The sequence below is a fragment of the Oncorhynchus mykiss genome, chromosome 17, assembly GCF_013265735.2.
Source record: "Oncorhynchus mykiss isolate Arlee chromosome 17, USDA_OmykA_1.1, whole genome shotgun sequence".
Lineage (NCBI taxonomy): Eukaryota > Metazoa > Chordata > Actinopteri > Salmoniformes > Salmonidae > Oncorhynchus > Oncorhynchus mykiss.
Window position 1 is genome coordinate 5431174 of NC_048581.1, and position 13108 is coordinate 5444281.

At 44.2% G+C, this 13108-nt stretch overlaps 2 protein-coding genes across 2 annotated transcripts in view; one reads left to right on the plus strand and one right to left on the minus strand.

The window, feature by feature from the left end:
- LOC110494908 (zinc finger protein 721) overlaps window positions 1-13108 on the plus strand; it is a 317665-nt gene that overhangs the window by 151096 nt on the left and 153461 nt on the right. The gene's annotated exons all lie outside the window — the stretch shown is intronic.
- On the minus strand, window positions 1701-12254 carry LOC110517972 (zinc finger protein 883). The gene is made up of 3 exons (XM_021595775.2): window positions 11892-12254; window positions 4400-4559; window positions 1701-4306 (listed from the first exon to the last, which is right to left on the minus strand). The coding sequence occupies exons 1-3, from the start codon at window positions 11898-11900 to the stop codon at window positions 2658-2660; spliced, it is 1818 nt and encodes a 605-aa protein (XP_021451450.2). The 5' UTR covers window positions 11901-12254; the 3' UTR covers window positions 1701-2657.

Genomic DNA, 13108 nt, shown 5'->3' on the forward strand with positions numbered 1-13108 from the left:
GACAGGTAAAATATGAACTGCAGTTTACAGACAAGAGAAGGACATGGCTATATCAAAGACTGTCTCACTGACAGGTAAAATATGAACTGCAGTTTACAGACAAGAGAAGGACAGAAGAAGAGAACATATATTCTGATGGCAGCCAAGTTGGAGGGTGGACAGGGTTAATAATGGTGAGTTGGAGGGTGGACAGGGTTAATAATGGTGAGATGGAGGGTGGACAGGGTTAATAATGGTGAGATGGATGGTGGACAGGGTTAATAATGGTGAGATGGATGGTGGACAGGGTTAATAATGGTGAGTTGGATGGTGGACAGGGTTAATAATGGTGAGTTGGATGGTGGACAGGGTTAATAATGGTGAGATGGAGGGTGGACAGGGTTAATAATGGTGAGATGGAGGGTGGACAGGGTTAATAATGGTGAGATGGATGGTGGAGGGTAGACAGGGTTAATAATGGTGAGTTGGAGGGTAGACAGGGTTGACCATGGTGATGGTGAGTTGGATGGTAGACAGGATTGACCATGGTGATGGTGAGTTGGATGGTGGACAGGGTTGATCATGGTGAGTTGGATGGTGGACAGGGTTGATCATGGTGAGTTGGATGGTGGACAGGGTTGACCATGGTGAGTTGGATGGTGGACAGGGTTGACCATGGTGAGTTGGATGGTGGACAGGGTTGACCATGGTGAGTTGGATGGTGGACAGGGTTGATCATGGTGATGGTGAGTTGGATGGTATGCAGGGTTGACCATGGTGATGGTGAGTTGGATGGTGGACAGGGTTGACCATGGTGATGGTGAGTTGGATGGTAGACAGGGTTGACCATGGTGATGGTGAGTTGGATGGTAGACAGGGTTGACCATGGTGAGTTGGAGGGTAGACAGGGTTGATCGTGGTGAGTTGGAGGGTAGACAGGGTTGACCACGGTGATGTTGAGTTGGATGGTGGACAGGGTTGACAATGGTGATGGTGAGTTGGATGGTAGACAGGGTTGACCATGGTGAGTTGGAGGGTAGACAGGGTTGATCGTGGTGAGTTGGAGGGTAGACAGGGTTGACCACGGTGATGTTGAGTTGGATGGTGGACAGGGTTGACAATGGTGATGGTGAGTTGGATGGTAGACAGGGTTGACCATGGTGAGTTGGAGGGTAGACAGGGTTGATCGTGGTGAGTTGGAGGGTAGACAGGGTTGACCACGGTGATGTTGAGTTGGATAGTGGACAGGGTTGACAATGGTGAGTTGGATGGGGGACAGGGTTGATCATGGTGAGTTGGAGGGTAGACAGGGTTGACCATGGTGAGTTGGATGGGGGACAGGGTTGACCATGGTGAGTTGGATGGTGGACAGGGTTGACCATGGTGAGTTGGATGGGGGACAGGGTTGACCATGGTGAGTTGGATGGTAGACAGGGTTGATCATGGTGATGGTGAGTTGGATGGTGGACAGGGTTGACCATGGTGATGGTGAGTTGGATGGTGGACAGGGTTGACAATGGTGATGGTGAGTTGGATGGTGGACAGGGTTGACCATGGTGATGGTGAGTTGGATGGTGGACAGGGTTGACAATGGTGAGTTGGATGGTAGACAGGGTTGACCATGGTGAGTTGGATGGTGGACAGGGTTGATCATGGTGAGTTGGATGGTGGACAGGGTTGATCATGGTGAGTTGGATGGTGGACAGGGTTGATCGTGGTGAGTTGGATGGTGGACAGGGTTGACCATGGTGATGGTGAGTTGGATGGTGGACAGGGTTGATCATGGTGAGTTGGATGGTGGACAGGGTTTGATCATGGTGAGTTGGATGGTGGACAGGGTTGAACATTTTCAAAACGGACCCTTGCCTTATCCCTAAGGACAGACTTGCCTGAAACTTGCAGAGAGAGGGGGAGGAGCTGCCTCCCTGCTTTCTCTGAGCTGACCAATCCACTGTTAACATGTCATGAATCATTTTAATGACCGGTATACGCCCACACCATTCAAACACAGACTTTTTCACTCATATTGGGGCGGCAGAGTAGCCTAGTGGTTAGAGTGTTGGACTAGTAGCCGGAAGGTTGCAAGTTCAAACCCCTGAGCTGACAAGGTACAAATCTGTCGTTCTACCCCTGAACAGACAGTTAACCCACTGTTCCTAGGCCGTCATTGAAAATAAGAATTTGTTCTTAACTGACTTGCCTAGTTAAAAAATATTGTAATTAAATGGACAGTTATTTAAAGTTCCCTTGTTACACCAAGCATGGCCACATTAAGAAAGCTCACCCTGCACGGCTTCTCTCCGACAGTCTACCATTCACTGGTTTCAGCTATAATGAAATGAAATAAATGGAAAGGTTACCCACCAGTGTGGTGTTTCCTCTTGTGTCCAGCCAGGGTTCCTGACTGACTGAACCTCTTCCCACACTGATCACAGCCAAAAGGCTTCTCTCCAGTGTGTGTTCTCTTGTGTCCAGCCAGGCTTCCTGACTGAGCGAACCTCTTCCCACACTGATCACAGCCAAAAGGCTTCTCTCCAGTGTGTGTTCGCAGGTGCACTTTTAAATCCCCTGAAGAAGTACAACTCAGCCCACAGTCTGAGCAGTGGTAAGGCTTTTCGCCAGTGTGTATTCGCTGGTGTAAAACTAACTCCCCAGACTGATTAAATCTTTTCCCACAGTCAGAGCAGTGGAATGGTTTTCCGGTGTATTTTAAGTCCACCTGAAGTGGTTAAGCCCATTCCGCAGTCAGAGCAGTGGTAAGGCTTCTCTCCTGTGTGTGTTTTCCGGTGTGACTTTAAACTGCCTGACCCAGCAAAGCTTTTCCCACAGTCGGCACAATGGTAAGGCTTCTCTCCTGTGTGTGTTCTCTGGTGCACTTTTAAATGGTCTGACTTGCCAAAGCTTGTCCCACAGTCGGTACAATGGTAAGGCTTCTCTCCTGTGTGGGTTCGAAGGTGTGTAGCCAGACTTCCTGATGTAACAAAACTTTTGCCACATACATCACAGTTATAAGGCTTCTCTCCTGTGTGTACTCTCTGATGTACCTTAAGGTGACTTGAATTAATAAAGCTTATTCCACAGTCTGAGCAGTGGTATGGTTTCTCTCCAGTGTGTGTTCTCTGGTGTACAGTCAAGTGTGCTGCCTGAGTAAATCCCTTTCCACACTGATCACAGCTAAAAGGCTTCTCACCTGTGTGTGTTCGCTGGTGCACTGTCAGTCCGTCTAATCTAGCAAAACTTTTACTACAGCTGAAGCAGTAGTAAGGTTTCACACCTGTGTGTGTTCGCTGGTGCAGCTCTAAACCCCTTGATGTTGAAAAGTTACTTCCACAATCTGAACAGTGGTGAAGCTTCTGGCCCAGGTGTCTGCGCTGGTGTGTTTTCAGGTTGCTTGCCTGAGTAAAACTCTTCCCACAGTCCAAACAGTGGTAAGGTTTCTCTCCAGTGTGTATTCTATGGTGTTGTATCAGGTCATTTGAGCTAGTAAATCTCTTCCCACATTGATCACAGCTGTAAGGTTTTTCTCCTGTGTGTATGCGCTGGTGCTTTATCAGATTTCTTGAATGAGCAAAACTCTTCCCACAGTCAGAGCAGTGGTAAGGCTTCTCTCCGGTGTGCATTCTCTGGTGCACTTTATTACCATGTGATGTTGAAAAGCTCTTCTCACAGACAGAGCAGTGGTAAGGCTTCTCTTGTGTGTGTGTCCGCAGATGAATTTTCAGGTTGCCTAATTGAAGAAAACTCTTCCCACAGTCAGAGCAGTGGTAAGGCTTCTCTCCGGTGTGCGTTCTCTGGTGCGCCTTATTACCCTGTGATGTTGAAAAGCTCTTCTCACAGACAGAGCAGTGGTAAGGCTTCTCTTGTGTGTGTGTCCGCAGATGAATTTTCATGTTGCCTAATTGAACAAAACTCTTCCCACAGTCTGTGCAGTGAAACGGTTTTGCTCCTGTGTGTATTCGTTGGTGAATTGTCAGGGCTCCTGACTTCGTGAATCTCCTCCCACATTGATCACAGCTAAAAGGTTTCTCTCCTGTGTGGGTCAGCTGGTGTTTTGTTAAGTTTCCTAGTTGCAAAATACTTATCCTGCAGTCTGAAGAGCTATAAGGTTTCTCTCCAGTATGAATTCTCTGGTGTGTTTTAAGTTTTGCCGACGAGGTGAAACTCTTTCCACAGTCAGAGCAGCGGTGAGGTTTCTTCCCTGCCACTCTCTGCTGGTGTTTGAGGTGTTCTGATCTGGAGAGACTGTTCTCTGCCTCATCAGCATCATGTTCGTTAGCCTCCCCAGATATGACTCTTCTACTGAGAGAGCGACGGTTACGGCTGTCCCCTGTGAAACAACGACAGACCCGTTATATTGAATGGTAATTAAGAACATCTAGGGAGTGTCCCAAAATAAATGTATGTAAGAACATAAACCCACTCAGCCCCGTTGTTTTCCTGCAGTCCACCAACAGCACAGACAACCTCTTCATACCCTGCAGTAAGGCGCTACCGGGAGAGGCACAACCTGGGGCCCCCGGGAGGGTGAAGGGGGAGGAGGGTCGGAGGGGGAGGGAGGAGGGGGGTGGGATAGGTGTTTCCTGTAAATCCAAAAAAAGAGGGTAGTGAAGTTCTCATGTTAGAACACTGAAGGGTAAAACACAATGATGATCTAATCTTAGATCTGATCTCATGTTAGAACACTGAAGGGTAAAACACAATGATGATCTGATCTCATGTTAGAACACTGAAGGGTAAAACACAATGATGATCTAATCTGAGACCTGACTGATCTTCGCTCAGTCTAGATTGTATTGGTATACGCCATAATATTAATACAATAATACATTTATTGCATAAATACTTTCCTAATATAAGTGCTTTCATAATACTTGATTAGTACAAACACATCTTATTACAGATACATGGCTTTTGGTGCCTAGATTAAAAAGGTACACATTTTCGTTTTACGTTGTTTTTACATGTCTAGGTGATCAACTCCATGTTGACCCAGCTCTGTACACTCCCATGGATTCTGCTTACGTTCTGTTTTACATGTCTAGGTGGTTAACTCTGTGTTGATCCAGTTCATTCACCAGAGCTCAGCCTTTATTCTGCTTATACAGGTCTATTCATTAACCCGATGTCGATTCTGCTCACTACTTCTGGGAGAACAGAGCCTAGATACTGGAAAATCCCCATAGTACTGGAAATTCTCCAACACTGTCCCCCCTAGGTCAGGGATACCAGAGACCCCAGACCTCGTGTTGTTACCCCCTAGGTCAGGGATACCAGAGACCCCAGACCTCGTGTTGTTCCCCCCTAGGTCAGGGATACCAGAGACCAATTATAATATGCTACAGTAGGCGTCTGCAACATGTACCAAAATAAAATAGATTTTAAGATCTAGGATCAGCGTAAGATCTCCCAATCCTAACTATTAGTGAGTTTATTATATAACGGGGGGTGAAGCCTCCCTTAACTACAGGTCTAGGATCAGCGTAAGATCTCCCAATCCTAACTATTAGTGTGTTTATTATATAACGGGGGGTGAAGCCTCCCTCAACTACAGGTCTAGGATCAGCGTGCGCTCTCCCAATCCTAACTATTAGTGTGTTTATTATATAACGGGGGGTGAAGCCTCCCTTAACTACAGGTCTAGGATCAGCGTGTGCTCTCCCAATCCTAACTATTAGTGTGTTTATTATATAACGGGGGGTGAAGCCTCCCTCAACTACAGGTCTAGGATCTGCGTGCGCTCTCCCAATCCTAACTATTAGTGTGTTTATTATATAACGGGGGGTGAAGCCTCCCTTAACTACAGGTCTAGGATCAGCGTGCGCTCTCCCAATCCTAACTATTAGTGTGTTTATTATATAACGGGGGTGAAGCCTCCCTTAACTAGCCTTACAGGTGTAGGATCAGCATGCGCTCTCCCAATCCTAACTAGTTAAGGGAGGCTTCACCCCGTTATATAAAAACACCCTAATAGTTAAGGTAAGGATTGGGAGAGCGCACGCTGATCCTAGACCTGTAAGGCTAGTTAAGGGAGGCTTCATCCCCGTTATATATAAACATCCTAATAGTTAAGGTTAGGATTGGAGAGAGCGCACGCTGATCCTAGACCTGTAAGGCTAGTTAAGGGAGGCTTCACCCCCGTTATATAATAAACACACTAATAGTTAGGATTGGGAGAGCGCACGCTGATCCTAGACCTGTAGTTAAGGGAGGCTTCACCCCCGTTATATAATAAACACACTAATAGTTAGGATTGGGAGAGCACACGCTGATCCTAGACCTGTAAGGCTAGTTAAGGGAGGCTTCACCCTCGTTATATAATAAACACACTAATAGTTAGGATTGGAGAGAGCGCACGCTGATCCTAGACCTGTAGTTAAGGGAGGCTTCACCCCCGTTATATAATAAACACACTAATAGTTAGGATTGGAGAGAGCGCACGCTGATCCTAGACCTGTAGTTAAGGGAGGCTTCACCCCCGTTATATAATAAACTCACCTGATTCATTGTAGAAACGTTTGTTTTGTTTATGGTCGATTGCAGAGTTCAGGAGAAGTTAACCAGATAATTGTTTATGTCTAGTCTACTGATCTTGTAGATTAGGGAGGTAGAAGACCGAGACGTTACATTCCAACACGTTACTCTCTGCCTAACACCATGCCCAGACCGGACGCGCGTGCAAATGTATTTTGTCCCCAACACACTAAAAAGCGATCACGACATGCAGGTTGAAATATCAAAACAAACTCTGAACCAATTATAATAATTTGGGCGACAGGTTCGAAAAGCATTAAGCATTAAACATTTCTGACAATTTAAATGAGCTAGCTTGCAGCTGCTAGCTATTTTGTCCTGGGATATACATTTCGAGCTGTTATTTTACCTGAAACGCACAATGGCAACGCTGACGTTCATTGGCACGTGCGAGCAGTGTGGGTGCAATAATTGAATAACATGCACGTTGTACATTTATTTTGCAACGCTCGCGTCAGTATGGTCAGCGTGTAAAGTCACAAGAGAAAATGGAGAATTAGAGACGGACTCCACTTTCACTGCCGTTCGATTGAACAAGAGGACTTCGGCCAACATACTAATAACAGTCCAGCCGTAGGCTTCTGCTCATAGCTCATTTTCAAAAGTTCCACGTCCGATAGCCTTTTAACATGCCTCCTTTGTTCCCATCACGTTGTCTAGTATTCTATTCTGCACGGAGCGTCACGTGAAAGAGGGGCATATTATTCAGAGCTGTTGTTTTGCGGCCCTGGAAGGCCCTGATAAAGACAGTTAACAGACCCGTAAGTCCACTCCCACAGCAACAGGAATGTTGTGTTGTAGCAAATGTGTTTCACGAAATACATGCACCAGATGTTACCAGGCAGTATAACATGACGGCGCCAAAATCTTACCAATCCATGCATTAATCTACTAACTATGACTGAGACATGTGCGTTTCATGCAGAGCATTTGGAAAGTATTCAGACCCCTTGACTTTTTCCACATTTTGTTACATTTACCGCCTTATTATTATAAAATTTATTAAATAGTTATTTTTCTCTCCTCGATCTACACACAACAACAAAGCAAAAACAATTTAGAATTTTTTGCAACTATATATATATATAACACACCAACACACCCACACAGGCAAAAAAAGTATTTAGTCAGCCACCAATTGTGCAAGTTCTCCCACTTAAAAAGACGAGAGGCCTGTAAATTTCATCATAGGTACACTTCAACTATGACAGACAAAATTAGGGGGAAAAAATCCAGAAAATCACATTGTAGGATTTTTTATGAATTTATTTGCAAATTATGGTGGAAAATAAGTATTTCTTGGGGCCCAGAGAGGGGAGAGGTCAGGCTTGTCTTTCACATGTCCCTGGTGCTATGCAGAATATCAGAAAGGGAAGAGGACAGGAATGGAACATTGTCTTCTCATGTGAATGTGTCTTTACCTATTCTGAAACCATGTGAAGGGATGGCGTGATTAATGGGGAACCAATTACTTTGTCTCTACAATGTCTGTGGGCAAGCCACTCCCTCATTTTTCTATTGGGGGGGAGGTGTATGGCAGTGTCTGGAACCATTGTATGTCCCCTCTGATGTTGCACTTATCTTGGGATATTGTATGACCTAAGAGGCTCACTCCCCTCAGTGAGCATGTCCAGGAGTGGGGTCAAGGGAGGTTTTACTTGAGATGGGAGTATCTAGAGTTGACAATTGATCTATGCCATTGGATGAGTTGGTGTTTTTGTACTATGAAGTACCAGGAATGAGATTAGAACCTCGTCTTAGAGACCAAACTGAACGATAATTTATAGCGAATGCTATCTGGCCATGGGATACTCCTCTCTCAAGTAAAAGTCTTTCTTTGTGAACAGTTCCTATTATCTGTGGTTTGTCATGTCGACTAGGGGGGTGGATCTTCGCTATAACAGATCTCAGTTGCCATTATGTTGACACTCAACAATTCATTAGAGATAGTGAATTGTTGAAAGTCAAATGCTATTGCAAAGCTTAATTATTATTAAAAAGGTGTAAGTTTAAGTATAACTCTGATTGGTGTGTGAAGTTAAGTCTATCTCTTCTTGGTTATACAGAAATTAATCTACCACACGTCTCCCCACCCAGGGAGGGGAGAAACCGTTAGGCTTGCAGTATGTTACATAACAATGGGGAGAAACCGTTAGGCTTGCAGTAGGTTACGTAACAATGGGGAGAAACCGTTAGGCTTGCAGTAGGTTACGTAACAATGGGGAGAAACCGTTAGGCTTGCAGTAGGTTACGTAACAATGGGGAGAAACCGTTAGGCTTGCAGTAGGTTACGTAACAATGGGGAGAAACCGTTAGGCTTGCAGTAGGTTACGTAACAATGGGGAGAAACCGTTAGGCTTGCAGTAGGTTACGTAACAATGGGGAGAAACCGTTAGGCTTGCAGTAGGTTACGTAACAATGGGGAGAAACCGTTAGGCTTGCAGTAGGTTACGTAACAATGGGGAGAAACCGTTAGGCTTGCAGTAGGTTACGTAACAATGGGGAGAAACCGTTAGGCTTGCAGTAGGTTACGTAACAATGGGGAGAAACCGTTAGGCTTGCAGTAGGTTACGTAACAATGTGGAGGAACCGTTAGGCTTGCAGTAGGTTACGCAACAATGTGGAGGAACCGTTAGGCTTGCAGTAGGTTACGTAACAATGTGGCAAAATATGATAAGCAATGTAATGTGTTGGAGTAGACTTGGAAATAGCATTGACAGTGTTAGAGAAGAGGGGCATTTGTAAGGGGTATGGTAGATGGTATGACCAATGTAATGTGTTGGAGTAGACTTGTAAATAGCATTGACAGCGTTAGAGAAGAGGGGCATTTATAAGGGGTATGGTAGATGGACTGACCAAATGTGAGGTATAAAAGGCTATGTGCCTGTATGATTTTCAGAACGTTCTCTGAATAATGAAGCAACTGTTTGCAGAAACTCTGGGACTTCGTGGGAATTCTTCTATTAACCAGGCGATTACAACCTCTGGGGACGTTGGGAATTCTTCTATTAACCAGGCAATTACAACCTCTGGGGAATTGGGAATTCTTCTATTAACCAGGCGAATACAGCCTCTGGGGACGTTGGGAATTCTTCTATTAACCAGGCGATTACAACCTCTGGGGACGTTGGGAATTCTTCTATTAACCAGGCGATTACAACCTCTGGGGACGTTGGGAATTCTTCTATTAACCAGGCAATTACAACCTCTGGGGGATTGGGAATTCTTCTATTAACCAGGCGAATACAGCCTCTGGGGAATTGGTCAAAGCTATAGGGAGTTTTGAGTTAATATCATTGGAACTAGAAATTCAAAGTATATAGTGAGTTTTATAACAGAGTGTGTGTGTGGGGGGGGGGGGGCTTTGGCTTTGATAGGATATAACAGAGTGCTGTGGGGGGGGGGGGCTTTGATAGGATATAACAGAGTTACGTGGGGGGGAGCTTTGATAGGATATAACAGAGTGCTGTGGGGGGGGGGGGGGGGGGGGGCATTGATAGGATATAACAGAGTGCTGTGGGTGGGGGGGGGGGCTTTGATAGGATATAACAGAGTGCTGTGGGGGGGGGCTTTGATAGGATATAACAGAGTGCTGTGGGTGGGGGTGGGCTTTGATAGGATATAACAGAGTGCTGTGGGGGGGGGGGGGGGGGGGGGGCTTTGATAGGATATAACAGAGTGCTGTGGGGGGCTTTGATAGGATATAACAGAGTGCTGTGGGGGGCTTTGATAGGATATAACAGAGTTATGTGCGGGGAGCTTTGATAGCTAGGCTAGTTAGCTGGCTAGGTTATCTAGCAGCTAACTTTAGCTGGCTGGCTTAGATAACTATATACCAGTAACATTGGTTTACTTTAATGTAGCTGTAAGCTTGGTGTTGATAGCTGCTGTCTGTCTCATGCAGTCACAGAACATTAGCAGGCTAGTTAGCAACATTGCAAGCTGATTTATAAAAAATACATTCACATAGTATTTGCTTGTAAACTGTCTGAAAAGGTTATTGAAAGCAGTAGTCATGAGTGCAAACGATTTGGTTTGAAGTTATTTCTGTTGGGGTTATAGTTAATAACATTATAGGGAATAAGTTAGTTTACCAGGTCCTCTATGTTAGTGTAACAGTATAACTTTAGACCGTCCCCTCGCCCATACCCGGGCGCGAACCAGGGACCCTCTGCACACATCAACAACAGTCACCCACGAAGCATCGTTACCCATCGCTCCACAAAAGCCGCGGGGTCCCACTACTTCAAGGTCTCAGAGCAAGTGACGTCACCGATTGAAACTAAGCTAGCCGTTTCACATCCGTTACACTAGTAAAAAAAAAAAACGCTGCAAACCAGTTTTTCAGCATTACTTCCGCATTACGATCGGATTGATGTAATAACTAGAAAAATAGACACACGTGAGGAGTAACTTGGCATTGGGACTTTTGACGCATATTACTAATGAGAACCCACATGGTTACGTTTATGCTACCTACCCCTTTTAAACCCCCCCCCACCCCACTTGTCCCAGAGGTCAGGGATTTCCAAGACTATTTATAATATGCTACAGCAGATCCGATTTCATATTGGGGAAAACGAATTGATTGGAGTTGGAGTTAAACTAACAGACAACAATACTGCTACTTACATCTCTCTCTCACATGCACGGTACCTGTAGTTAAATAATTATACACTTTGTTAATTTCCTCTTTCTTCGAGTGCTGAATTTTCACCTACAGCGGCCAATCCACCATTCATTCTGATCTGAACTCCAACCCTCCGATGTCCACAGATATCTGTGGCCAACCGATGCATATCTGTATTCCCAGTCATGTAAAAATCTATAGATTAGGGCCTAATGAATTCATTTAAATTGACAGATTTCCTCAAATGAACTATAACTCGTTAAAAATCTATTAAATTGTTGCATGTCGCGTTTGTATTTTTTTTGTTCTGTATACTTGGTTTTGTTCACCAGCTTCAAAAAAACAATATTGTTGGTTATTGAAAATATATTTCAGAGGTTTAGATGGTACAATGATTCTCTATACTGTGCGTGCTTCTTTTGTCATATAAACTGAAATTAGGTAAACTATTATATTTTTTTTGCAACAAGGAAATGGCGGAGCGATTTATGCATATGGCCACCAACTTTCAGCATGTGACTTCACCGTGAAATGGTTGCTTACGAACCTTCCCAACGAGTTTAAAAATAACAAAATGCATTATTTTCACGTACAAAAACAGCACAAATGTCAATAGCATTTCGCTACACCCGCAGTAATAGTGTATGTTACCCATAGCATTTGTTTTGACCGTTAAACGGGTGCTGTGTAAAAGCAGGAAGTTGGCTACAAAGACCCCTTGTCTTAAATGTTTAAATGTATATAAACCTACCTTATTCATTGTAGATTCTTCCGTTATTGTCGATTACAGAGTTCAGGCGAAGTTAACCAGATGGGAATATTTATGTCTAGTCTACTGATATTGTAGATTAGGGAGGTAGAGGTATGAGACGTTATATTTCAACATGTGGCTCTCTGCCCAAAATCACAAGACAAAAGAGCCGAGGCTCCGCCTTCACTTCCGGTGTTGTGCAGAAAAGCCCCCCCCCCCTGCCAGAATTCTACGCACTCAATTCTTCATTGCTGCGACTTGCTTTTTTTTGCTCTTCACTCCGTTGTCAGTTCAGCCTCTATTTCACTGATCTTAGTAGCAGAAATAATTGTACATGTGTGTTCTTCAAGGCAGCTGTCAGTGATCACGTGATCACGTAAACTGCGTTTCATTTTTTTTATTTTTTATGGCGGTTTGATCGCGTGGGGGGGGGGGGGGGGCACTAGTAATGTCTGCAGTTTTCGGTTTGGCTATTTGTTTCAAGTGTATTAGTCTATTAAAATACGTCTCTTCGCCAAAATTCGTCATCTCTCCCGTGTCTTATTCGACTAGTAGTTGTTCTGAAATGTTTATTGCTTGCCTACATTTTACTCCCTCCTCTGTTTAATATAACACACATACATTAATTATTCATTTCGGTTGCCTATCCTGACATGAAGTTTGCTCTATAGAAAGTATTTGACTGTGTTGTATGCCACAGAAAGTATTTGACTCTAGTGACAAAATTAAGGAAATTAGAAGGGGGGGGGGGGGGGGTGGGTTTCGGCAAGGCGATTTTCTTGGCTACCGAAATTCATGTATTTTAGTGGCCATCTAGTCAGAATTTGGATCAAAGATAACCTTGAAAGATCCATATAAATGTTTTTTTTATATACAATTATATGAAATTGAACATACCAGTGTTTTGGAGGGGAGTGACTGCTATTTCTGCTATTTCTCTCATGATGTTAACATCTTTGTCCATATTTGAAAAGACAATCGACACCTTCAGAACACATTCAGCAAACTGGGGGAAAATTTGATGGGCATTTCAGTTTTCCCAACAAAATGATGTTACAATTTAAGATTATAATTAGCAAGTATACAATGACACAGCTATAATATAATTTGACAGTTCTGTTTTAGCCTTTAGTCAGTACACTTTCACTAGGTTATAATTGTACATTATTTATACTCTCATACTTACTTTCAAGGCAAAGACCCCAGAAGAAGTAACA